This window comes from Helicoverpa armigera, chromosome 22 (assembly GCF_030705265.1).
Source record: "Helicoverpa armigera isolate CAAS_96S chromosome 22, ASM3070526v1, whole genome shotgun sequence".
Lineage (NCBI taxonomy): Eukaryota > Metazoa > Arthropoda > Insecta > Lepidoptera > Noctuidae > Helicoverpa > Helicoverpa armigera.
Window position 1 is genome coordinate 2,752,757 of NC_087141.1, and position 26,715 is coordinate 2,779,471.

The 26,715-nt window shown below is 41.5% G+C and overlaps 3 protein-coding genes across 5 annotated transcripts in view; 1 reads left to right on the forward strand and 2 right to left on the reverse strand.

Annotated features, from left to right (window-relative positions):
• The window catches only part of LOC110370851 (fatty acid synthase), a 28,842-nt gene extending 16,778 nt beyond the window's left edge, over positions 1-12,064 (reverse strand). The window contains exons 1-26 of the mRNA XM_064040332.1: positions 11,729-12,064; positions 9,886-10,061; positions 8,939-9,131; positions 8,417-8,534; positions 7,424-7,627; positions 7,229-7,345; positions 6,963-7,141; positions 6,612-6,754; positions 6,182-6,385; positions 5,864-6,050; positions 5,628-5,790; positions 5,375-5,544; positions 4,903-5,054; positions 4,644-4,827; positions 4,405-4,553; positions 4,043-4,224; positions 3,780-3,899; positions 3,129-3,238; positions 2,726-2,916; positions 2,481-2,635; positions 2,109-2,372; positions 1,925-2,036; positions 1,584-1,841; positions 999-1,445; positions 294-440; positions 89-201 (exon numbers count right to left, since the gene is read on the reverse strand). Of these exons, the coding sequence (XP_063896402.1) occupies positions 89-201; positions 294-440; positions 999-1,445; positions 1,584-1,841; positions 1,925-2,036; positions 2,109-2,372; positions 2,481-2,635; positions 2,726-2,916; positions 3,129-3,238; positions 3,780-3,899; positions 4,043-4,224; positions 4,405-4,553; positions 4,644-4,827; positions 4,903-5,054; positions 5,375-5,544; positions 5,628-5,790; positions 5,864-6,050; positions 6,182-6,385; positions 6,612-6,754; positions 6,963-7,141; positions 7,229-7,345; positions 7,424-7,627; positions 8,417-8,534; positions 8,939-9,131; positions 9,886-10,053 (4,430 nt within the window). The 5' untranslated portion in view covers positions 10,054-10,061; positions 11,729-12,064. The remainder of the gene's footprint in view (positions 1-88; positions 202-293; positions 441-998; positions 1,446-1,583; positions 1,842-1,924; positions 2,037-2,108; positions 2,373-2,480; positions 2,636-2,725; positions 2,917-3,128; positions 3,239-3,779; positions 3,900-4,042; positions 4,225-4,404; positions 4,554-4,643; positions 4,828-4,902; positions 5,055-5,374; positions 5,545-5,627; positions 5,791-5,863; positions 6,051-6,181; positions 6,386-6,611; positions 6,755-6,962; positions 7,142-7,228; positions 7,346-7,423; positions 7,628-8,416; positions 8,535-8,938; positions 9,132-9,885; positions 10,062-11,728) is intronic.
• Positions 12,065-14,362: 2,298 nt separating this feature from the next.
• LOC110370903 (zinc finger protein 689) lies at positions 14,363-26,257 on the reverse strand. 3 transcript variants are annotated; one of them, XM_064040305.1, is made up of 15 exons: positions 25,870-26,256; positions 24,038-24,199; positions 23,388-23,552; positions 22,814-23,059; positions 22,058-22,333; positions 20,133-20,322; positions 19,544-19,721; positions 19,027-19,220; positions 18,670-18,831; positions 18,097-18,272; positions 17,428-17,760; positions 16,978-17,040; positions 16,423-16,491; positions 15,999-16,082; positions 14,363-15,611 (listed from the first exon to the last, which is right to left on the reverse strand). In XM_064040305.1, exons 1-15 carry the CDS (start codon positions 25,996-25,998, stop codon positions 15,486-15,488), a joined length of 2,553 nt encoding a protein of 850 aa, XP_063896375.1. In that variant the 5' UTR covers positions 25,999-26,256; the 3' UTR covers positions 14,363-15,485. The 3 variants fall into 3 exon arrangements, with proteins under 3 accessions (XP_063896375.1, XP_063896374.1, XP_063896376.1); XM_064040304.1 differs by having other exon boundaries at positions 16,969-17,040; XM_064040306.1 differs by lacking the exon at positions 16,978-17,040 and having other exon boundaries at positions 25,870-26,257.
• LOC110370904 (dnaJ homolog subfamily B member 13) lies at positions 20,503-21,662 on the forward strand. Its single transcript, XM_021326910.3, has one exon. The coding sequence runs from the start codon at positions 20,604-20,606 to the stop codon at positions 21,621-21,623; it is 1,020 nt and encodes a 339-aa protein (XP_021182585.1). The 5' UTR covers positions 20,503-20,603; the 3' UTR covers positions 21,624-21,662.
• Positions 26,258-26,715: the final 458 nt, after the last annotated feature.

Sequence of the window (26,715 nt, forward strand, 5' to 3'; positions counted from 1 at the left end):
TTACTAGAAAAAAACTTGGTGTTACTTTCTGACGTGGTAACGTTTTTAATGTTGAGAGTCAAAATATTACTTCTTCCATATTACTTACCTTTCCGTGGTCCCACTAAAATCCATTCCGTAGTCATTTATAACGTTTTGTCCAAATGACAATGCTCCGCTAGCCTTCTTGATGTCATTATAACTAATACCAGCGTAGTGAACCTGAAAGAATATTTTTTTGTAACCGCTGAAAATCGCTCAGTAAATCTTAATTAATTCAACTTGGTTATAAAGTTGTTTAAACGAAGATATACCTTGACTTTGACTCCCGGATCGTTATTCTCTGGTGCTTCGACCCACGAGAGTGAATCAAAATCACCGAACTGGTTGCATTGTAAAGTCACATTGCTTACAGGTGCAGAGTCTACCAAAGAGGTATAGTACTCCCCTCCCCATTGGTTCTAAAAATATAAAATATAAATCATATGTGAAACAAGAGATGTCTACCGTGTTCATTTGCCTGCTGCTTAACAACAGTAGATAAGCAAAATCTTTAAAAACAAAAGACGCTCACGATTCTACTCTAGCAACTCCAACAGAATCCTTCTCGGGATGTAGACTGAGGAATGCACTCGCGGAGTACTCACGCAAACAATAACTTCATCAACTCATATAAAAAACAATAACTATTGTGGTACAAGTGACCAAAGTTCATTAAAACACTTAAAATAAATCAAATTCAAAAAACACTGAAAGGGAGAAAATAAAACCCTTGAAATTGTTTTCACCTCTTTGTTTGTTGTTGTGTGTTGTTTCTTTGTTTCAACTTTTAGAGCCGTGTCAAATGTTTTTATTTGCACTGTTCTTGTGTTTTATAAAGTTTGTGGATTTAAGAACGAGCCCAGATCATTAGTTTTGTAAATGTTTTGCTTACTCGATTTGAAAAGACTCTGACACTTGCTACGTGATAACTCGATAAGAATATATTTTATATGGAAAGCAGACATAGAAATTCTTACATTGTACACAACATTATATGCCAGTTCAACATCTGGTACGTCGCTGCAGTAGAAGCTATCGATGCTCTCTTTGCCGACCATGATCATCTGGATCTTGTTACCGTTATCTTGTTTACGCCAACCGCTCACAAGTTCTTTGAGTCCTGGCAGTGAGGGGTACGGCGCTATGATCAACAGGCGATGTCCCGCGGCCAGGTTATCGCGTGTTGAGATAAGGTACGGGATGTCGGCTTGCGAGCGCACTGTGGTGGTGGTTGTGGCGACAGGCGTGGCAGCTCCCCAGCGGCTCAGCTGCAGCTGCGACTGCTGCTTCTTGCCGTCGCGCCCTGTTCTGTGCGCGGAGACCACGCGGTACAGAGACGAGGGGCGCGCGCGACCTCCGAATGTGTCCTCCTCACTCACTATGAATTGGTCTCGTTGCAAAGTATGATGCAGTAACTGACACAACTGTGAAATTAGGAAAAGCCTATCAAGTTATGCTATTAGGTTTTTCTTATAATTTGACATAATATATAAATTTTAGAATTTGCTTGATTTCTTATTTTGAAAACCATAAACCAAAGTCAGGTTTTGATTTTTACTTACTTCATCATCAGTTGATAGGTTTTGTACGAGCACTAGATCAACATCTTTCATTTCCAAGTTCGCTTGTTGTTTTATTGCAGAAGCTAGGCTTATTTCCGAGTATTTAATATTGAGGCTAGAAATGTTCTTGAGAGCATTATCAATTTCGATGAAAATAGACTCATTTGATGGTTCGTTAACTATTCCAACTACATTGAGATTTGTTTTACTCAAATTTTCCGCCACAATTTGCAGGTGAACTTCAAGAGAAACTGAGGCCTGCAACAACGCAATGTGATACTTAGTTATATCTTATTTCTTTGATTATAGTCTGCCAACCTCGATGCTTTACAGATACTTACATCTATTTCTGTTTTGAAAGGTATAAAATTCAGAGACTTTAGAACCATTTCTTTATTTTTCAAGAGAGGCAGTTTTTCATATTTTATGTTATGTATTATGACTCCTCCGCACCTGTAAACAAGTGAGCACGTCAAGATGTTGTTTGGAGAAAATGAAATACCTGATTTCAAGATCTATTCTTACTTCGTATTATAGTACTGATCAGAAACATCAGCTTTTAACGAAACTTTGAAGTCCGAAACAGCAGACTGTTTCACACATTTAGCATGCTGGTGGACATCGATGGAGATGCTCCTGATGTGCGTGGGCAGCGTGACGGCGCGGTGCGGCTGGCGCAGCATGTTGAGCTGCAGCAATCCGTCGAGGAACGTCACCCAGTTGTCGCGCCACGCCAGCGCCGCCGCGCTCAGCGCGCTGTCACACCCCTCGATGCTGCGGAACTCACCGCTGTGCGAGAACACAATGCAAGTCATTTAGTTTTACCTTTCCTTTAGTTTCAATGAGAATAAGAGCTCATAATAAATTATTTATAAAAGCAATTATTATTTTTATTACCTGTACGAGTAATCTCTTTCACTCAATAAACGATAAATATCATCTTGCGTGAGCTCTATATTTAATGTGGTATCGCTATCATAATTTGGTTTTGATTTTTCAGTATCAAATATTTTTATACCACCACTTACGACTCGAGAATCCTCATTCAAAACCTGTGAAGCGATATTGTTATTAAGTTTTAACAAAAGTTATTGTTTTACCAACAAAAGTTTGGATAAATTGATAGGATGTACTGCTGATACCTCAAATCTGCCAGTTCCTCTCTGGAGGGACAGGTTTAGTCGAAGTTGACGCTGGTCGTGTAAGATCGGTTGTGAGATCAGATGCAGGTCAGTGAACTCCACCGACAGCTGCTTCTTCGGCTTACCCGCAGTCATGCAGAACACATCCCACACCAACACCAGGGTAGCAGCATACGGGAATAACGTTTGCCCTGTGGATGGATGCATTTATCATTATGATACTTTTCATAAACGGGTTTAGAGCTTCTGAATTCGTCTTATGTATACATATAATTAGCTGGTTCTGAATTCAACAGCCGTACAGGTCAACCGACCCAACGTATGCTAGCTGTCTCTGCTTAGCGTATATCTGTTGCGTCTGGTCCAACGGGACCGAAAGTAAAGACGTACAGTGCTCACTTACCTCGCATTACGTGTCCTTGCAAGTAAGCGTTATCATCATCCTGAAGGGAAGTCACGTAGTTGCAGGAAGCTGCTGTCGTTCTGTTAGTTGAATTATAAATAGGCATCGACCTAAAAAATAACGATATGGGTATTATTACATTTAAAAAATCACCGACTGAAAAAAACGTAAAAATTAACTCTTGATAAACTTTTGTTTTTTTTACCGCATCTGTGTATTGCAATGTGACACACAAAGTTTGTATTAAGGTAAGATTTAATTTATTTTATTAATCATCTCCCGAGCTATGTTGGGGTCGGCTTCCAACCGGTGTAACCGGATGCAGCTGAGTACCAGTGCTTTACAAGGAGCGATTGCCCGATTACCCTTGGTTAGGCCAGTGTCAGACTTACTGGCTTCTGACTACCCGTAACGACTGCCAGGGATATTTATTCAATGACAGCCGGGACCTACAGTTTAACGTGCCATCCGAAACACAGTCCTTGATGTGTAAGATATACTTAGAAAGTACATACATACATAGAAAAGTTGCATTGATTATTGCCTGACCTAGAATCGAATGATTTTTATCAACGTTAAGTCAATCCAGAACCGAACCTAACCAGATTACCAACCTGCAGTTATTGTTATTATATTACCATTAATACTCACCATTTCTCAACATATGCCCATTTGACGAGGTGAGATAAGAATGGCGTGCCTGTGGACACCGGCAACTCAACTTTTGGATATAGGACATGAACTTTGGGATTGTATCCCTCCATATACAATCTGAAAAATAGTATTTTTAATTACTAAAACAGACATACGAAAGAATACAACCAATCACTAGGAAGGATCACATGAATTTCACGAACACGTAGACGAAATGTGATTTTATGTCTTACATCGTCAGCTCACAATAGTTCACTCACTTGCCAATAGCTTCGAGTACTAAGAAGGCGTTATCATTGTGCTTCCTCCTGGTGAGCGCGATGTTCTTGCAGCTCGGCAGCGAGCGCTTGAGGATGGCCTGCAGCAGCCCGTGCGGCGCCACCTCCACCAGCACCGCGTTGTTGGGGATCAGTCGGGATGTCTCCTCGAACAGCACCGGGCTCTGCAAGAAGGTGTCTCAAAACAATTTTTGAAAACGGAAATTAGATACTTACGATTTCCTTTAATCTTAAAACCCAAACTACGAGCACTTCAACATACATATTAGTCATTGCATTATAAAGTGAATAGGTATGTGTACCTAAATATAGGTAAACATATAATCCCAGTGTGCACTACTCACGAGCAAGTTGTTGGTATGATATTCAGCAGAACAGAGCTTCGCTTGCGGCTCATCCCACTTCTCCTCTGGAACTGACGTCGACAGCCAGCGCTCGCTGCGAGGCTTCGGATCCTTGATCACCTCAGATAAATACTTGAGCAACTTCGGTCCTGTTAGTTATAAAAAAACTCGTCTTAAATGTCACTGAAAAAGTGCACAACTATAACGGGCTGACTTTTGCAAATGTTATCTGAACTCACCAGCATCAGCGATATAACGTGAGTGATAGGCAATGTTGGAGCATGGAACTTCCTTAGCGAAAATTCCTTTAGCCGTCAACTCCGCGACAAACTCGCGCATCTTATCAGCGGGTCCCGAAATAGTGCTGGACTCAGGTCCATTGTGACAAGCTACTTGGATTTCAGGAGGGCACATTGGAGAGATCTAAAAATAAAATAATAATACCAAGTTATAATTTGTACACATAAGATCTAAATGAAAATAAGATCTGATCATCACCTGTTCGTATCCCAAACCGATGGCGGCCATGGAGCCGCGTATGAAGGGAGTCTCGAGCGACACCAGACCGCGGCTGTAGGCAGACAGTATCATCTCCTCCGTCGTCAGGCAGCCGTCGGCGTACGAGCATCCCAGCTCACCCACGCTGTGACCTGGTTACACAATAATAACTATATAGAATAGAATATACAATAGAAACAATATATGTACAATAGAAACTTTTACAAAGCAGACCACGAGGAGACAACGTTAATGTCAGTCGTACGCCCGATCTCTCTCTCCATCACCTCATGTCGGATTTCCATCCCATCAGGTTATGAGAGTGAAGTAATAGGGAGTGCACCTGTGTCTGTGTAAATACTGGCACATATTATATATCCTGCCTAACTAGCTGATCTCCTTATGTACATACATATATGACAGAAGCCGTGGCTAACAAAAGGAAATTCTAGAAACTTTGAGTATCTTTTACCAATAATTCCATCGGGGACAAGTCCAAGCTCTCGGAGAATATCAGTGAGACCAATCTGAATGGCAGCTATACCCACGAAAGAGTGTAAAATGTTGTCAAAAGTCTTTTCATCGGTTGAGGTAATGATATCGACAATATCAAGTCCTTTTGGTTCTAATACTTTTCGGCATCTGCAATAAATAGTTATTTGTAGATAATAATTCTGGTCGAGTATTAGGTTTTTTGTTTTATGTTCCTACAATGTTTACCATACCGTTCTATAGCAGCAGCGAAGATTGGTATGCGCATGAGTTGTGTGCCCATTCCAGCCCACTGCGAGCCCATCCCACTATACAAGAACCACAGCGGTCTGCGAGCGTCGTCGAAGTACTCAGCCTGCTCACGCAGACTCACAGTCTTCTGTTCTTCATCAGTCTCTAATGAAATTATAATTAATAAATAATACTGTATAATAAATAATAAAAACAAATCCTGCGATAAAGAACTTACGTAGAATTGTGAATCCTCTGCCCAAGTGTCCCGCAGTTTTTGATTGATGTGCATTGTGGAACAGCCTCAGCTGCTCGGGGTCGATGGGGTTCGCCTTCAGATTGTCAAGAACAAACTTCACGGCAGCCTCATGTCTCCCTGATATTGTCACTAGGTATGGTATACTGGACTTGTATCGAGTGGGATCCTGAAAAATAAAAACAGTGGATTCATTTCTGGACATAAAAATGTGGTCCTTTTGACGTTTCTAAGAGTTGTAATTTTTTTCTATAATTTTTTGTGCTATGTATAATTAAAACATGATGTATTTTTCAGTACCTTAGGTTTGTAGTGGCCATTGAGCAGCACGTGTGAGTTGACGCCGGTGACGGACAGTCCGTTGACAGCGACGAGGCTGCGACTGAACCCCTCGTGCTCGGTGACCACACGGATGCGTCCGTCGCGCAGTGTTGCCACGTCCTGCCGCGGACTGCCACAATGCAGGTTGGCTGCTAGTTTACCGTAGTGGTATCCCAGCAACACCTGACAATAAGTTTTATTCTTGGAATTTCCCATGTCATACAATTTGTGAATTGTCGATAAACTGGTTAAGCGTGAATGCATGCATACGCAGCTTAACCCGCGACACATAAGAAGTTAATTAATAGTATGGAATTCAAATTATGTTTAATTTGAACATACCTAGTTTTCTAGTACCTTTGAATAGTATATGGAATAATTATACCTGTATGTATACATGTATGTGTACCTTTGTGATGGCAGTGATTCCAGAAGCAGATTCATTGTAGCCGACGTTGGACATAACGCTGCCCACTAGAAGGGGATCCTCTCTGTCCTTGCAGAACACCTCTTCAATGACTTGCAACTCAATTTTATCGACCTCCGGTAAAGCTGACAAATAAATTATAAAAACCGTTTACAGGTACAGTTGAACAATATCCACATAAGTAGGTATAATTGTTTTAAATTAAAGAGAGTCTAAAATAAATCTGTATTTCTGTATGGACTTCGATAGATATTGTTCTCTTATTTAGAAGGAAAAGAAAACAACTGTTCCTTTTTGCCACAAAGTTTTTCAAATATTTAGTTAATTACTAACCACAGCCGAAGGCTTCGACGTATTCGACAGCTTGCGCGGGTACTTTAGCTTCCTCGTAGAACGTTTTGATAAAGTTCTTGGTTTTGTCAACGTCTCTGTAGAATCCGTATCGAGGTCCTGTCTCTCCAGGCAGCAGACCCGTGAACTCCGACTTGACGTGCAATACGTCGGCGTAAATTCTGTAACAGATGAATTAATAGAATTGACGCACCTTTTGGTGATGCATGTAGATTTTTATCCAGTAAAATTGAGTGTGCATGCTAAACCTTAAAGCGTCTTTAGCTTTCTGCAGAAAAAGTACATTAATGGCTTCAGATTTTGTGCATCCATCTGCATTCTCATCAAAAGACTTGGTTTTACCATCCTGGCAAAGATTTATAATCCTGCAACAAGAATATTGGATATTTAATGAGTATAAAAGTAACACGGCATATTGAATTAGCAATCGGCATAGTTATTACCTTCCAAAGTGTACTGAGGACTGCGGATGCAGACACAAGAAGGCGCCGCCGACGATAGCGGCCTCGCACTCGCCGCGACTCATGGCGAGGTAAGCTTGTTCCAGCGCCGCGGTGGAGCTGCAGCACGCCTCGTCGATAGTCATGGACGGACCCTTCGCGTTCAGCCAGTACGAGATACGATTCGCAAACATTGTTTTACTACACCTGATTAACAGAACAAACATAGTTGATGAAGTCAAGCAGTGAAATTATTTTATAAGAACTTCTTCCCGTACCTAGACAAAATATGTGTAGTGTACCTGTGCCACTCGGGAATAGCTTAGCTATAGAGCTATAGATAACTTCACCAAAATATAATTAATTATAAATATTGTATTCATTGTCCATCATCATCCTCGGAGCCTTTTCCCAACTATGTTGGGGTAGGGTTCCAGTCTAACCGGATTCAGCTGGGTACCAGCGCTTTACAAGAAGCGACTACCTATCCGACCTCCACAACCCAGTTACGGCCCTTTCACACGGCAGTCCAGTTTTTTGCAGGATACCGTTTTTTGCAGAATCCTGTTTGATCGCTAAAGATATTATATGATAGTGTTCACACGAGCAAACCGTATGCAGGATCCTGCAAAATGCTGTTCCCGTCGATTTGAAACTGGAACGTTCGTCCAGTAAAAAGCGGGAATCCTCAAAAACGGACGCTGTGTTCACACGTAGTACAGTTTTGCAGGATACAGCAAAATGCCGGTCCCGCAAAACTGGACTGCCGTGTGAAAGGGCCGTTACCCGGGCAATCCAATACCCCTTGGTTAGACTGGTGTCAGATTAACTGGCTTCTGACTACCCGTAACGGCTGCCAAGGATGTTCAATGACAGCCGGGATCTACAGTTTAACGTGCCATCCGAAACACTCTCATCGCGAAAGCCTCTCAGACGAGGCTTATTTGACCGAGCCGCTCAAGAGGAGCAATTTAATCTATCATAAAACTCACTTACCCAGATATATTGAAAGTCCTAGTAGAAGCTTCATAGAAGCAAGTCTTTTCAGCTTCAGAGAAACATGAGCCGATGTAAACACCGATCTTCTTGCCGAAAAGATCATCTGGGTTGACTCCTGAAAAAACAATGTATCGTACATACATCAGGATTCAGAATAATCGCAATCACCTACTTCGCATAAGCAGCCCGGAGCCTGGAAGTTGGTGATACACCCGTGCATCGGAGACAAAGACTATATCGGAGAGCACGTAAATGTCGGTCCTGCGCCTGATCTCTCTCCGGTCGTGTCGGATTGCCGTCCCATCGGGCTATGAGAATGGAGGAGAAACCTTATAGACCAACACCAGACCTATGTTATATTTTAAAGGCTGTTTGTATGTTCATCTACCTTCCAGTGGGTATTAAGAAAGATTATTACAAAGTTTGACTGACCGCGGGTTGCTTTTACAGTTCTCTCTCAGTCCATCTAATTCAATCATTCGGTTCTCGGCTATTCCACAATTATACAAAGTGACTAACCAGCATCGTATATCGCCTGGTAGGACTGCTCGAGCACCTTGCGCGCCATAGGGTCCATAGAGTTGGCGAGCCGGTAGTGCACCTTGAAGAATTGCGCGTCGAAGTAGCTCAGCCCCGGCACTGACCCCGAGTGCTGAACCACCTCGGGGTGGTTAAATTTAAAGCGAAGTCCTTCTTCAGATGAAGGGTTAACCTGCAAAAAAAACACCACGGATACCTTCTAAGGCGTTTTACCTCTTTTGAGGGTTCAATCCCTTCTTAGCCGGTGTCCCGAGGTAAGTTCTTCCTGTACCCGGTATGCAGGGTCAGAGAATTATTCAAATCGGTTAAGTCGTTCCGGAGCCTATTATACATAACAATCAAATCTTTCCTCTATATAAATATATACATACATTATATATTGGTAAAGATGTAGCTTCCACCACTGGTTTTACCCGCATATCGAGAGAACTGCATTCTGCACATTGACACAAAGAGCCTATACACAGGTATATGTTATTTATTTATTAACCGACTTCCCAAAAAGGAGCAGGGTCTCAATTCGGCCGGTATATACTTTATGCACATTTCGTACAATGGCGGACTTAACGCCTTAGGCGTTTTCTCCTAAGGCGTTTAAGTTTTAAGTCTACGTTTGAGTGGTAAAGAAATAGCAATGGTATTAAAAAGATATCCATTACTTTATTATTATCAAATACCTATAAGTATATTAGAGCTATATTATTTCCAAGCTACGTTAGTTAGTTTGTGCACGCAGACGTTACAAACATATCTACACAGTCAATTTAACAACTTTCAGCTTTATTATATGAAGATCGGCCAAACCCGATTTCAGGACAAACTAGTATGGCCTATACTAAACTAGATTATCCTATCGGGCTTAGGACCAACTAGTGTAGTAGAAATCCCGGTGAATTCTATGACATATTAATACATGTTAAAGGTACCTTATTATACAGAATTTCACTGAAGTCTTTCACACTCTCGGAGTCAGGGTAGAGCCCCGCCATGCCAGAAATAACTATCCGTTCACCATCCAGAGCATCCACAGCATCCATTGTTGGAGCGAACACGTTCTTCTCTTCGATCACAGGCTCTTGCGGTGAAGGAGTCATGGTAGCTTCTAAAATCATTTAAAAATAATTAAGATTAGCTTAGACTGACTGCGGAAAATTCTAATACAATTTTTTAAACATTTAGAGCCGACCTGATGATGATGATCTATCTATTTGTACAATATGACGTTTTACGTTAAGTGCGCAAACCTTAAGTATCTTACTAGACTAGATAACTTAAGCAAACTCTGTAAGAAAAAGTCATCTTCCGAGCCTTTTCCAACCAGTCTAACCGGATGCAGCTGAGAACCAGTGTTTTACAAGGAGCGACAACATAAGATCTTAACGCAAGTACACTATCGCAATGCATTTTTTTAATAATTTACCACAATGCAATGTTCAAAACATTCCCGGTGCATTTTCCTTGTTCACACAGAAACCATGATCAAACCCTTCGATGTTAGGTACTTCGGCATCGCCACCTTTCGAAATTTCATACATCGTGATTCAGAACAGTCGCAATCAAGTACTTCGGCATAACGTACATCGGTATCATGCACATTCTCAATACAGTACTTCGATGTAGCGTAGGTACATTCTAAGTCACGTACATCGATCTTGTGTACTTTATTTCTAAAGTATGGTATTTTGATATTCGAGATTCCGTAATACAGTCTACTGCTGGTCTGAGGCAAAAAATAATTAAGTACCTGATATTAGTACACACCCTTCTAAATTATTAAGCAAGGTCCATGTATTGGAATCTGGAGTAGGATGCCAACAGAGTGACCCTCTTGGGCCAGACATTTGCCGTTCGGCTATTCACCCCATAATAGAACTAAATTCTAAATTCAACGCATGGTATTCGGATGATGGCACTTTTTTTTTAACGACGTCAAAATATATCATCAAATGGCCCCTCCCCCTGTGGGTCAGCAGCGGTAAGGTAGTGTCAGACTCTTACTGACTGACTACGAAAAACCGTCGTGTTCCGTCGTAGGCCTTGTAAAGGTGTCTACACACCAAAGCCGCTGATGCCGGCGGCACAGCCCGGCGGCCCAACCCGCCGGCCGTATTTTGTACAATCATGCCGCCGGCTTTCATAGAGTATTTGACAATTACTAGAACACCACATGCCGCGGCAGTCGTGCCGCCGGGCTGTGCCGCCGGGTCAGCGGCTTTGGTGTGTAGACCCCTTAACTTTCGAACAATCCCCCAGCCCCGGCAGGCCTTGCGGCCCAGCGGGGCCCACTAACCACCAACGGGGCTACTGGGCCCCGCTGGGGTTGCTGACGTCTCTTTAAGGAGCGCATGGAACAACGCGCGCCGCCGACACGGGTCTGGTCTGTTGTCTATATAGACATGAGCGATGAGCCACCCGAATTCACCGCCCACAGACCCACGCCTACGGTGGCCGGGAGTCGTCTCGCGACACACGACGCCCGTGGTGCGAACTCTCTGACGTTCTCGAGCATGACTATTTTGCAGAAGGAGGCGACGGCATCCCATTCCCTCTCGTCCCGGACCATGGCCTGAACCAGGGCCGGACGCGAGAGGTCGCCGCCGCCTATAGCCTCGCCGAGGGGATGACGGCACCTTAGGAGGTGATAGAGAAACTATTTTAAAAGATCCCTCTCATATTTTCAAAACAAACACCTTCTAGGATCGCCTATTTTGGAAGATAGATTGTCAAAATTTATAAACAACAACCAAATTATTTCAAAGATTAACTTACATTTGTATTTACTTTAGTAAAATACTGTTGTTTTGGTCCATTTATGTATAATCTTCGCTCCTCTTCTTTATGGAAGCTGCCAAAACTTTTAAACTGAGTTTAAAATTATCCGTACACACTTTAACATCTCTTTTTAATTTGGCCTTGGACGTCCGAGCATGGCTTCAGGGCCCCCCTTCCGATTGGATTCGGCGTTCGCAAATCTTCCAGCATTAGTCTACTGGCGTTCCTATCATCGGTCTGCGGCATCAAAGAGTTGACAAATAAAATGTTTATTGCTCCCACACTAGTCGTTTTTGAAGTGCCGTTCTTACCACCATTCAACTGCCTCGTTGGTCTAGCTGTCGCAAGTGCGTCTGAGTTATTGATATTGTTTGGTTCTTTACCAACTACGCCACCACGACTCAGAAAACATATTATGCGGAAACTATTTTGAATTTAAATTTGGTAACAAAGGGCAATAGAATAACAATAACATTGTTTGTTCTAGTTAAAATTGATGAGTAATTAATTTGTATAATTAGTTGCCACACTTAATTTATTGTATCTGCTTAATTTATTTGACATAAGGTCAAAGTGATTAATTTATTACTTTGACTGGCCATTATTAATAATGTCCGACGGCCCGTGGTCCACGTAATAAGTCAAGACTCTCATTTTGATGGACAAGGCTTCCAGCATTGTAGCTGCAGTGGTGGCTGCAATTCAAAAGGTTGTAAATGCAAGAAATCAAACATTCTTTGCAATTCCAAATGACCATCATCGTTATGCAATACCTGCACTTATCAAGTGGACGACTTATACCACATTCTGTTAGAATTTTGTTTTTTTATTCATTTTGTGTTAAACCTTACGAGGCTCGCATAACGCAGCAGCGTTAAGCCTCTAAAAATAAAAGATAAAAAAAAAAAACAAATGTCACAAAAGCTCATCATGGACGAATAAATAATTCTACTCCTACCTAAACTTTCTTGCACAGCCCTTACTGATTGGATATATCTGTTGATTATTGTATCGTAGGTAGTATAACTAATGATGTTTTTAACTGACTTCCCAAAAAGGAGGTGTTTCTCAATTCGGCCGGCATGTTTTTTTTTTCTATGTATGTACATCGATTACTCCGAGGCTTATAGACCGATTTACGTGATTCTTTTTTTGTTCGACGCGGAATAGCTGCCAGTTGGTCCCATAGTCATCAGGTCAGGATCTGATGATGGAAACCTTGAGAAATCGAGGACAACCTTCGAAAGTTATAGGCACACATAGGGTAGAAACTTGACGCTCAGGTGTATGCCTGACAGCACTATTCAACAGTGAAGGTTTGGAGCTGACCTGATGATGGAGACCAGAGAGGGTCGAGGGAACTCGACAACTGAATATGTGAACTACCTCGTGTTTATGCTTATATTCTTTGTATTGATGAGAACTTTCCACTTATATGGATAGTGACAACTATTCGTATCACTGAAAAGCTGTAAATAAAAAACTTTTTTACAAAAAAATTTAACCGACTTTCAAAAACACTAAAAAGCAAAAAAAAATGAATTTTAGGTGCATCGGCCTAGAAGTCGGTGTCTAATGGACGTAACTAAGTTAATTTTGCCACCGACTTCTAGGACGAAAAAAGTTTTTTCATCCCACAATCTCGGAAAGAGTAGTTTTACCCTTTGGTATCTGAGCGCAAAAGCCGTTTTTATCCTCTAGAGCGGCAAAGTGATTTGAATTTAGAACATCGTGTGCTCAATACTCCATTTGTGACAATCTTGATAAGACTTTTCAAACAAATACATATTAAATAAATAAAATACTGCTTAAAATAATTATTTAATTAATTAAGTAATTTTTATTATTGTTTTTACATAGATTTTTAACCTCGTTTCATTTTTAAACTGCGTTTTCAAATAAATGAACTTTAATACGTACTTCTATTTAATTTGATACTCATATGTGCGCGCCAGTTTGTTTTTTGCATTTCCTCGATGAGGTGGGATGAAAAGTTACGTGTTGCACCCGAGTGCAAAAAATTTTCACCTTGTGCTCTTTTGATTCCCTTGCTATCGCTCAGGATTCTAATAATTGAAACACTCGCTACGCTCGTGTTTCATTTTTAGTTTTCTTTCGCTTGCTCGGTCATCAAAATCGAGCACGCGGTTAAAAAGCAACTTTGCACTCTTGTATAACAAATAACTATTACGTTTTAACTACCTAGGTACTATGTTAACAGTTAATTTATGTAACTACTATTTTCAATAATATATTTGTTGTTACCTTTTTAAGAAAATTTTGATACTTTGATTTCATTTTATAAGCAAAAACACAGCAGTTCACTTATTTTATTACTTTTCCCAAGATGGGGTGGGCATTATTCATAGTGGCCGGGAAAATTGATTGACCGTGCTGTTTTAATCATATTGCCCAATTGAGTCAGGCATTATGAATACAGACCGGTCATTATTAATAGTGCCCAGACTTATCAAATTTCCCGTAACACTTACATTCAGTAAAGGTGTTGATAGCGTCAACTTTTTTGGTGGGTTTTCCGTTGAAAAAGTCACCGCATAAGACATATGTAAGGAAGCGTATGTATGTTGTGAAGTAGTATAAGGCAATTTCTCGAATATAATAAAACCAGTATTTAGCGAAACAAACATTTTAATAATAAATATAAACAATTGTGTATATTTACATTATTGCTAACTCCGTAGGGGATTGTATCTTATTTACAAGGAAATAATATCGAAATAGCTATATTTACTAATCACATATTACGAGTTCCTACACTAGATATTGCTGATGTAACTAGATGCTACTACCACTATTGTACACATAAATTCTAAACATACAAATGTAAAGTCGAGCGATCTATATAATATTCAGGCACCAGTGCAATAAGACTTCAGTATTCTCTCTAAATTATCTATTAAATATAATGTATCTAGGCACACTGTAGTAAAACCGAAAAATGGAGTGCTATATCCAATATTTAAAAACGCCTAACCACGGAATACATAAAATAAATTGGTATTACAGTAAATACGTTCTGATATCATCTGGCTGGATAATAAAACTTATCGTAGCATTATTTACCCATTATCTGGCTTAACTATACATTTATCGCGGGCAAGTTCTGCCCATCAAATATAAAGAAAAATGGTAAATAGCACTCCTCTTATTATTGTAGGTATAACTGTATTTGTCAACCAACCACTACATAATTGTAACATATCAAGCAGTGTTACTTAGGTGTATTGTGTAAACATTATGGTCGGTACAGACTTACGAATGTACTCGATAAACTCGTTTTAATCCGAGCAAAGATCGTGTGCACATATAGGCCTATAGTATTCCACTAGTTTGATAGATCAGCAATGCGTGATAGATAACTATATGTGGTATGAGTCCAAAATATGGACTCTAGCTAGAGGCTCCGTATGTATCAAACATAAATTATAACCTGAAAACCCGATAGATTTTGTAAAATAATCTATGCTCAAAATTAAAAAAAAGCTCCCAATTTCAAAGTAGAGGAAACCAGCACATAAAAAGTCACTTAACTGATGAACTTACACAAAAAATCAGTCGATTGCCGAATCGATTCAAACACAAAAAAAAACGTTTATTCAAATTAGGCTGATAAATCAGCACTTTTTGAACGTCTAAAACAAAAACAAAAGACAGCCCCTAAAACGCGTCCCCTTTACTACTGTACATCTATGGCGCTATGTATGTCACGGCTGGGCCGGTAGATGGCGCTGTCTCAGTGGTGTATGGTGTAGACGGCAGGGTGCGGCGGCGCGGGCTGCGGCTGCAGGATGATGCGGTGCGTCACGCCGCCCAGCTCCTGCTGCCCTAACCCTGACACCGCCACCGTGCCTGGCTGCAGCTGAGGATAAACATAAAAAATTATCACCACAAAATACTAGGTATATACGCACATGACATATCTTTGCTGATGCGAAGTGAGGCATCTAATGGCTGGCTTTAGAGGGCCAAAGTTATTTGACGTGTACTGTAAACGGGGTAATTCCGGTGGATGAGCAGAATGCCGAGATTTTGATATCTTCGACATAGCATATTTGTTGTATAATGAAAAAAAAAGAATGACTCAAAAAACTGTACATTATGCAGTCCTCTTCTATCTAAGTAACAGATAAATTAGATGGGAAAGTTCGTATAATTAAAATAAGTAAAACGTTGCTATACCCAGTTTAAAATGTATGGCAATAAATAATATGGCAGAAAAGACAGTAGGTGTGTATTTAGTGCTTACCTGCAATATATTGGGCAGCATGGTCTGACAGGACGATGTAGCCACGTGCAACTGTTGCTGCTGCACTTGTTGCACTCCCACAGCCTGAAAAACAATGATGTCATAAACATCAGAGAGTATATAATCACTACGTTTTAATAAACATATGTATCGATAAAAACAATTTCATAAATGAGGAGACATTGACAGAAAAATATTTCTGCATAAAAAAAAAACAAACAGATCGAAATATTAGGAAAGCTTTTGACCTAAAATACTAAAATCGAATTTTCGAATAGCTTTTCTTGTCCGAAGTCAGCTTTTAATGCACAACTGTATGAACATAACCTACACATACCATCAAATGGCAAACTACGGAGACGCAATATATTTGACTCCGCGAACAGCCTGTATCGTGAAGTTAAAATTATCTAAGGCTACTCACGTGTATTTGTATAGGTTGATGCTGTGGATGTATCTGTATGGTTTGTACTTGAAGCTGCTGTGGCTGTTGCTGTAACAATCAATACTTCTTGTTAGAACATTCACTTATTTATAACATTTAGTGCGCTAACTGACACCACACGTAGAAATAAAAACATGCTCTGCAAAAAAATGGACAATAAAAAGCAATCCTTACATTAAAATGCGAAAACTTCACAAAACTCAAAACTATTGGACCCAATTTTTTAACACAGATATGAGATAGTTTGAAGCTTCAGAAAGAACATAGGCTACTTGTTATCATACGGAAAGTAGTTCCCTCAGGACTCGAGTGAAATCGCGGGGAAGAGCTAGCGGGTTTAAATATACCACGAAAGTATTTTGAGGAAACCGACTCAAAGGTTACCATAGGTTACTTTACTACAAAGGATTTAATTGCCAATCCGTCATGACCAAGCAGTGACACACAATAATCGAAATTATTGAAAGCAAAGTGCGTCGAAATGAATACTAATAAAATAATGGACAACACAAATGAGAGTTATACCGTGTTAACCTGTTGTGTTTGCTGCAGCTGCAGCGACTGCACTGAAGATATCACCGGGTACGGGTGCTGGCTCTGTAACCAACATTGCAATCACTACCTACTTCGAAACACATTTCTGTACCTTATCTTGTTCAGCTATTTTCAATTTTTATGGTACATATCACCAGTTTATTACAAAGCCCGCACCTCATTACCCTTTTGTTAAGATTATTAAATATTTATACCAAAGAAATGATGGATGGATTGTGTGAAAGTCGATATGGTTAAAAAGAATGTTAGTTGTGAGATGACGGCAGATACAAGAGTACGGAAAGAGAAAACATGCTGCGCCGACCCCAAATAAAATTGAGATATAGACAGCAAGATGATGATGATGTTAGATTGTTAAATAAATCATTATCTGTTTTTTCTAGATTAGTAAATCAATAGTGAATCTATAATTCTGTTCAAAAGCCTCACCTGAACACCAGACACAGTGATGCCCTGTTGAACATGTTGCGCATGTATCGGCACCGCTAGCTGTTGCACGTTGCCAACCTGCAACACAGCTTGTTGCTGCAACTGTTGTTGTTGATGGTGTTGCACCTGCTGTTGCACTTGTTGCTGTTGCACTTGTACTTGTTGGACTTGTTGATGTTGTTGTTGCATCTGTTGGTGTTGGACTTGTTGTTGTTGCACTTGTTGCTGTTGCACTTGTTGCTGTTGCACCTGTTGTTGTTGTTGCTGTTGCTGTTGTTGCTGTGTTTGCTGTTGTGTCAGGAATATTATTGGCTCCGAGTTTCGGGTGTTATCCTGAAATTATTGAGCATTATTAAATAAACGACATTTGCAAAGAATTCCTGATACTCAGGCGCATAAAGGGATACTGGAAGCCGACCTCAACAGTAGTTAGGAAAAGGCTTGTCAGATGATGATTTATGAGCTGCGGGATTGTTCGAAAGAGTTACCGCGGCCCCGGTACATAAAAGGCCTACGACGGTACACGACGGTTTTTTAATCAGTAAGAGTCTGACACTCCCTCGCCGCTGCTAACCCACAGCGGGAGGGGTGAGCGGCATTTGGTGATTTTTGACATCGTTAAAAAAAGATGATGTTTTATATCGAAAGACTAGTTAAGTCATATCTTACCTGATTGGCTTGAGTATGCACCAGCATATGTTTCTTCAAGTTGTGCAGATTCATATAAGTCTTCACGCAGAAGCCGCATTTGTAGCGAGTGACCTTCTGCTGCGGAGGGCGCTCTACTTGTCCTTGAACTTGAAGGACTTGTTGCTCTTGAACTTGGATTTGGATTTGACCTTGAGCTGTGAAAAAAATACAAAGGTAATATTTTTGAAAAAAAAATTTTTTTTACTAATAATGCAGTAATGTTCTCTTACTGATTTACGCAATGTTTAAATGAATGTACATGATATTTAATATCATTTTTTTCCCGCCTTAAAATCTTTCCAGTAGTCGCTGTGCACGTGCATTTGGCAGTTGGTATTTGCCAGCTCTCTTCTAAAACGTTCCTTAAAGAATTACGTAGGTGACCGGTCGCTTCGGCATATTAGTAGGAATATTTGTCGCCAATGGGAATGGCTAGCAACCAAGTTCCGAGCACACATTTACGCACCTCATGCATTCCTACTCCCGCTGATACCTAAAACAATTTCTACGCGCAATGTTCCGTGACGACAAAAACTTTGACGGCGACTATACCTTGGTTCTGCACGTCCATATCGTCGGTGCTGGTGGTGGTATGCTCGGTGACGGTGGCGTCGGTCTTGTCGGCGCTCGCCTCCGACGCCGACGACTCTGTCTCCGACTTGCTGACGCCGTGAGTCTTCATGTGTTTCTTGTATGAATTCGATTCAACATAGCCTGAAAAAAAGGAAATGTTAAGTTTTTCTTATGAACTTGGCAGCTTACTACTACTGTAACAGACACATATGTGCGTTTCGATTTTGGTTATGGTCTTTTGTTGCTGAATGTGTATTGGAAAAATCCTCTTTATTTCAGTGACATGATCGGATAAAATACCTTTTTATAGAGCAGGCACGTCATAGTGTTACATACCCTTCCCGCAGACCTGGCAGTGGTACTTCTTCTCGCCGGAGTGGTAGCGGCGGTGCACGGCGAGGTAGGAGGCGGAGCTGAAGCGCTGCTGGCAGACGCCGCACTCGAACAGCTTCTCGCCGGTGTGCTTGCTGGCGTGCACGCGCAGCTCCGTGCGCGACGTGCAGCCCTTCAGGCACACCGGGCATGCGAACCTGGCGTAAGCGGCAGATAAAGATGAAATCTTGTGTCTCGTAAAAAGATAATAATTCTACGCTAGCATTGGTTAGCCATGTGTACTTCGACCAACTAGAGAGAAATAAATATGTAAAATAAAAATGATGAGTTCCAAATTATAAATCAGTGTTTAAGTACTAAAAAAGTTATCACGTTATTCACTTTAAGAGATATCGTAAGTTAGCAAAGTAGTAAAAATAGCTTTTTTTAGGTAGTGTCAAAAAATATGTAGGTATTTAGTGTTGGAAAATTCCACGAAACAAAAAAGATAACATAAAAAATATGAGCATCAGATACGGACCTCTTGTTCCCAGTATGTGTGACCATATGGTTGTTCCTGGCGGAGGAGGTGGTGAAGCGCGCGAAGCAGATCTTGCAGCTGTAGGGCTTCTCGCCCGTGTGCGTGCGGCGGTGGTAGATCAGCGCCGACTGCTGCGCGAAGCGACGCTCGCAGTACTGGCACTCGTATGGACGCTCGCCTTTATGACATATACCATTTAACATTTATCGGGAATTTCGTAAACAAGGAAATTTATACTAATTTATTAAGGGGACACATTTATTTTGTTTGTTTTTTAAGGAAACTGCTGACCGGCTTTGAAAAATTCTTTTGCTGTTGGGAAGCAGGACTATCCCTGAGTAACATAAGCTATATTTTATCTGAGCATCGGAAGAAATCACACAAGACGCGGGTGAAACGGTGAGAACCAGATAGTTTTTCATAGGGAAAAAGGAGGAACTTGCTCCTTTAAAATAGAGCAGGCCATCAAACTGGAAGAGATCATCTCTTATTTGGACCAAACTTATTGGTAAACACTCGGATATAGCGAAATTTTCAAGACTTATAAAAAATCAATAAATGAGTGTAAATACTGTACATATTTACTTACCAGTATGTACCCGCATATGCGCATTAAGCTTGGACACTTCATAGAAGCCCTTATTACAGACAGTGCACACGTGGTTCCGTATGCCGCGGTGCTTCTTCATATGCTGGCACAGCGTCGAGTGACGACGGAACGTCTTGTTGCATTCCGTACATTTCAGCGGCTTCTCACCAGTGTGCAGACGGAAATGAACCTGTATGGCGAACACAGATTACCAACCTCTATAGTGGTGTTACAAAGTACTGGCCACATTTAATAGGTGACAGAAAAAAAAAGATTCGGCCATGACGTGACGTGTCAAAAATTGATAATAGAAATTGACGTAAACATTTTATAAAAAACATTTTAATACGAGCGCTTCACACTAGTTTTTGGTCATTTAGGCTCTATGTGAATAGTTGTGTCGGTGCTGGTGATATTTCAGGAACAGTGAACGAGTATCAAGAGTTTCTTGAGTAAGGAAAATAAGCCACAATGGGTTTCGATTTCTACGGCATTCTGGGCGTGAAGCGCAACTGTACGCAGCTGGAGGTGAAGCGCGCGTACCGGCGGCTGGCGCTGAAGTACAACCCCGAGCGGCACGACAACGACGAGAACATGCAGCGCATCTTCGCGCTCATCGGCGAGGCGTACGAGGTGCTGTCCGACCACCTGCGCCGCGCCGTCTACGACCAGTACGGCGAGGACGGGCTCAAGCGCGGCGTGCCCGGCCCGCTGCTGTACCTGCAGCCCTACTACTACCACGGCGACCCAGTCCGCACCTTCAACGACTTCTTCGGCACCGCCAACCCCTACGCTGACCTGCTCGACTACTACGAGAACCCGCCACCCATGTTCGAGTCGCCGCTCGGCAAGGGCTACAAGGAGAAGGACGCCACCATCGTCAGACCCCTCGCGCTCTCTTTAGAAGAAGTCTACAAAGGAGGACTCAAGAAAATGAAGATTCAAAGACTGGTGTTCACAGATGAGACGTGTACGGAATTGAAGCTGAGAGAAAAAGTTCTGTCCATTCCCATTAAAGCTGGCATTTATCCGAATACAGAAGTGAGATTCAAAGAAGAGGGCGACCAGGGCCCGACGAGAATTCCAGCTGATGTTATTTTTATAACTGAAGATCGGCCGCACGACACGTTCATCAGGTCCGGCCTGAGCGACTTACTTTACATACAGGATATCACTCTACAAGAAGCGCTCTGCGGTTTCATGGTAGCAATTAAAACCTTAGACGAGAGAATGCTGAGAATAAAAATAGCTGACGTCGTAACCCCTACGTACGAGAAGATTATAGAAGACGAGGGATTACCGTTGCCGGCTTGCCCTACGAAGGCAAAAGGTAATTTAATATTAAGGTTTCGGATCGACTTCCCAGAATATTTATCGAAGCGCAGTAAAAAGGCTTTCGAAGAGGCATTCAAGATAAAAGATGAGGAAGAAGAGAAGTTTGAAAAATTGCCCTGTGGTACATTGTCGGACACTACGATCTTTAATACCTAATAAAATAGGTATGCGAAAAATTGTTCAATAAACATTTATCCTCGAAGGGCGTAGTTATTATGTGGTGTTGTTACCTTAAAATAACAGAAATGTGAATGTTGAGATGGATATGTGGTGTGACAAGAATGATTACATTAGAGGAAGTCTGAAAGTAGCGCCAGTTACATAAAAGATGAGAAGCAAAAGACTGTCATGGTATGGGCGTGTTATAAGGAGGGATGATACGCAAGCAAAAAAGTGTGTGTATGAATGTAGATGGATGGAGAGGAAGAGGATGACCTAAGAAAAGATGGATGGATTGCTTGAAAGATGACATGAATAAGAAGGGAGTGAATGGAGTATGACGAGTGACAGTGAAGAATGGAAGCGGACGACATATTGTGCTGACCCCTAATAAAATTGGGAACAGGGCAGGAAGAAGAAGAAGTTGTTACCTTAAGGTCTGTAGGGTTATAGAAGCTCTTGGTACAAGTAGAACAGACGTAGGGTCGCTCGCCGCGATGCCTCGCCATGTGCGAGCGCAAAGCATACGCGCTATAGAATCGCTTGTCGCACACCGTGCACAGGTGCGTCTTCTGCTCGAAGTGCGTCTGCCGGTGCCGGTACAGCAGGGTCTTGGTGGGGAACGTGCGCTGGCACACGGAGCATGTCGGCTGCTTGGCTGGACGCGCCTCGTGGGTACGCATGTGCATTTTTAGCATACCCTGACCCTGCACCGGGAAATAACATCTCTGATATAACTTGAAGTTATGTTTGCAGTTAGGTACTACTGTTATATTCTTATACTGAACTGTTATATTCTTGTTTAACTGCCTTGGTCTAGTGTTCGCAAGCGAGACTGCTGTGTACGAGATCTCGGATTCGATTCCCAGGTCGGGCCGAAATCGCTTTGTGGATACACACCTGACCTGGCCTGGTTAGAACCGATTTAGACACTTTCAAAAAGCAGCCCGTAGGCTGGAAGTTGGTGATTGATACACCCGTGCATCGGAGAGCACGTAAATGTCGGTCCTGCGCCTGATCTCTCTCCGGTCGAGTCCGATTACCGTCCCATCGGGCTATGAAAGTGAACGAATAGTGAGTGCACTTGTATCAGCGCAAATGCGTGTGCACTATAACATGTCCAGCGTCCACCATTATATATTCTTGTAATTTTTAAAAGAGGCATTTTTCTGCGACATTATCCTCACCTTGAAAGTTCTATCGCAGATAGAGCACATGGGTGGTTTCTTGCAATTAGCTTTGATCCAGTTGGTGTGCGAGCGCATGTGCTGCTTGAGCCAGCGCGAGTGCTTGAACTCCTTGTGACACAGGTTGCATACATGACGCCCGGGCGACACTGTGGACGTGGCTTGGAATAAAACCAGTTGTAAGTAGTTCTCTTCGTCAGAGTTCAGACCTTCTTTGTCTTTCTGCTGAGCGACGTCTGGCTGCAGCTAGAAAGGAAAATCATATTTTGTTATTATGTGTTCACTAGCGACCCGCCCCAGCTTCGCACGGGATAAAAGTATTTCTCTACTATTTAATGGATGTTATTGTACATATAAAGCTTCCTCTTAAATCATTCGATCCAGTAAAAAAACTGCATGAAAATCGGTTGCGTAGTTTTGAAGATTTAAACGTAGGTACAAAGGGACAGCAACTTTGTTTTATACTATGTAGTGATTGGCATGTTAGAAGAACATTTTTTTATGGCACACCAACGACTAGTTTAATTAATCATTTAAATAATTCAACGATTAATCTAGAACTAAAATATCTCACCTTTTCAACCTCATATTCTTGTTTCGACTCGGTGTTTTCGGCAGTCAGCGGATCAGGCGTGGCAGTGAAGAACCCATCCAGTATCTGCGCCGGGTTGGTCAGCGGCACCTCCATGTATTGCATGTATGACGGCTCCGCGCAGTTGAGGCTCAGTAACTTGTCCTTCTGTAAAGGGATAGCTAAATGTAGGGACTCGATATTTACAAGAACATCGTGTTTGCAAGTAACCTTGAATATAATAACAGCAACTTTGACTGTATGTGCGACGTTTCCGTCATACGAAAATTATTGATTTAAAATAATAAATGCTGACAGGATGATCTGGATTTAGAGTTTAAAGCAAAGCGAACCACATAGGGTATACAATACACATAGGGGCAGATCCGTTCGTGTATGTTCAGCTAATAAACTTTCTTTGAAATAAATTTTACGGCTAGTTACTGGCTATAGTACGGACTAGCACCTACCAACTTACTTATTTGCCAGATCAATTATAGCTTTTGGTTTCACAAGTCTCAGATAGCAATATCAAGCAGAAATTATAACCAGCTTCTATCTGCCACATAACATAACTATCAGATAACTAACCCACGGTTTATCGTTAACCAGTGAAACCTTAGTATTCTTGAACCAGTTACTCAAATACGTACCTCCTCCCTCTCCCTCTTAAAGGCCTCTTCAGCCATGCGCGCGGCGTGTTCCCGGAGCGTGACGTCATTCCTCTCGACGAGGTCCTTGAAGGCGTGGCACCGGGAGATCTGGTGCACGCACTGGAGGCACAGCTGGGGGGGCAGGCCGTCTCCTACAGCGACCTAGAGAGTACAACTTTATTTGAAAACTAGGTATTTAGCATTTCGTCGCAAGTGGCGACATGCGTCCCGATGGAATATTTTCTGCGTATAGAGTAGCCTATGTACACTATAGGTGTATGTAGAATAAGATGTAAGTACCTACAGTTGTGAAGGTACCTACTTACTACTATCATTCTTAAGGGTCAATTCCCACTGAAAGAGCAGCGGCCGGCAGCGGCCGGCAGCGGCCGGCAGCGGCCGTAATTGCAAGGGATTGAGCGCGAGCGCGGCGGGCCGCGCGGCGCCGCACCGCGCCGCGCTCTTACATTTTCCGTGCTCTTACGGCCGCTGCCGGCCGCTGCTCTTTCAGTGGGAATTGACCCTAAAATGACAGTCACACGCATGTGCATCGACAAGCTATTACCGGCGCTGTCTGAGTGTCGTGCATCGAGTACATGCGTGGGTGAGTACGTAGCTTCACAACTATTGTGCTATGTAGCTAATGGACATAGAATAGATGTAGGGTGTAGAGTAGGTAGATGAAATATTTCTTTTTCTAGCAGTTTAGGTGTGAAATACCAAAGACGGTTACTTTGGGCGCTTTCACATCAAGTAGCGGATTTTCCGCTCGAATTTCCGAGTCACACCTACTAATTCAAACAAGTCACTCGGAAAATGTCGCGCGTAAAAAACTGAACGGAAAATCCGCTCATGAAAAGCGCTACGAATTCAAATCCAGATTGCATTGCGAGAAAGAGATAGTAAGTGTTCTCCTTTCCTCTTGTATAAATTCATTTGTTTTCGGCTCTGGAATCGGGAATCGTCGCTGGACGGAATTTGATGACAGAAAAAGTTATTTTTTCGGCCTATTTAAATGCCTAGAGTTTAACTGGCAACATTAGATATTTTCTACCCTCCTTCAAAATTTGAATAAAAATCCGAAAGCCGGAAATGAAGGAATTTACTTTGGTAGGTAAGTAGGAAGCCCAACTTAATTTGTTGCAGGTACGCAGCTAACGAGATGGGTGCCGGGCGACTGACCGCCTCAAATGAAAGCGCGCTCTGCGATCCTACGATGCTCTCCCTCTCATCTGAGAGATATCACTAGAAACGGTTCTGGAGATAGAAACCTAGTACCTAAATACAGTTCTACTCATACAAAAAGTACAGTTAGTTGAGCATCGTAATTATTATTTGGATTTAAAACTGTTTTTTTTTTATTCGTTTTTAAATCTGATTTCTACAAATATTTTTTAGCGAAAGTCCCTTCAAGTGCGTCCATTCCCCGGACGCACTATCAAAATGTTTCGGCTATCGCAGTCGCGCAAAACCAATCCTTGTAATAAAGTTATGAAATAAAAAATATTATGAACGGTGAATACAGGATATTATAACATTTCTACATATTCCCACACCTATCTCAGTCTCTCAGGGTTCATTTAAAATTTTGTTTCAATCATCATGCGTACCAACGCGTACGATAGAAAGAGAACGAATGACATTTCTCAACAAAATTTCGAGAGTCCACGCAGTACCTCAGGAATTCGAAATTGTTCATATCTGATGACTTCTAAACAAAGATGACGCGATGTAAAGGACGATACCTATCGATACATGCATATTACGTTTCCCGTGAGTGCGAAAGAGACAAAAATAGATTCCCAAAATATCTTAACAATTTGTCATCTCACCTGCACTTTCGATATGCCCATCAACATCGTCGCTGTAAGTTGTTCAAATAGAGGTCGCATGTCCTTTTTTATCTCTAAACAAGCGCGACATATTTTGTCAAACTGCAAAGGTTTATTCAGAGCAGCCATTTTGAGCTGCAATATGTTTTTGTCCTTGTTTTACGATATTAATTTTCACTACACGACCATTGTACCGAATCCACACTACTTTAAAAGTGCACCTTATATTAATAATTAAAAAATAGCAGAATGCAGTGATATCAAACTGTCCTATTTAACAGTAACTATAAAATTCACCACTCGTCGCTTACAAAACCAAATAAGAAAGAAAGACTGTGACGATGGGTGGGGTGACGAAATTAGAGCGAGCGAATACGTTGTCCGGAACGTAACGCAGCGTATGTAGGAAAGAGATAGCTAATAGTTGAATGTGTTCGATAAAACTGACTGCGAATCAAGGTGAAGTATTTTATGTCGCCCTTATTTCTATTGCAGTAAGGATGCTATTTGATGCTTTTTGCTTTTAGCTTGAATATATGATTTTGAAAATCAACATGAAATATCTTTTCAGAGGATAAACTCATAAAGGCTATTAAAACTCAGAAACAACACAACGAAATTACAGACGGCCTTGTACTTTAAAACAATACGATAGTGAGTATCGTAAAACTATACATTACGAGATCAACAGCTATCTCTCTTTCACCAAAGAAGTTTTGGTAGAGTTAGAAAGAGATATCAGTAAAACATCGCATCTTTATTAACAGTTAGTTAAAGTTATGATAGGTTCACAGAGTTTTAAATAAATCTAAGATTTTTTCCATATTTTCATGTGCAATAATGAGG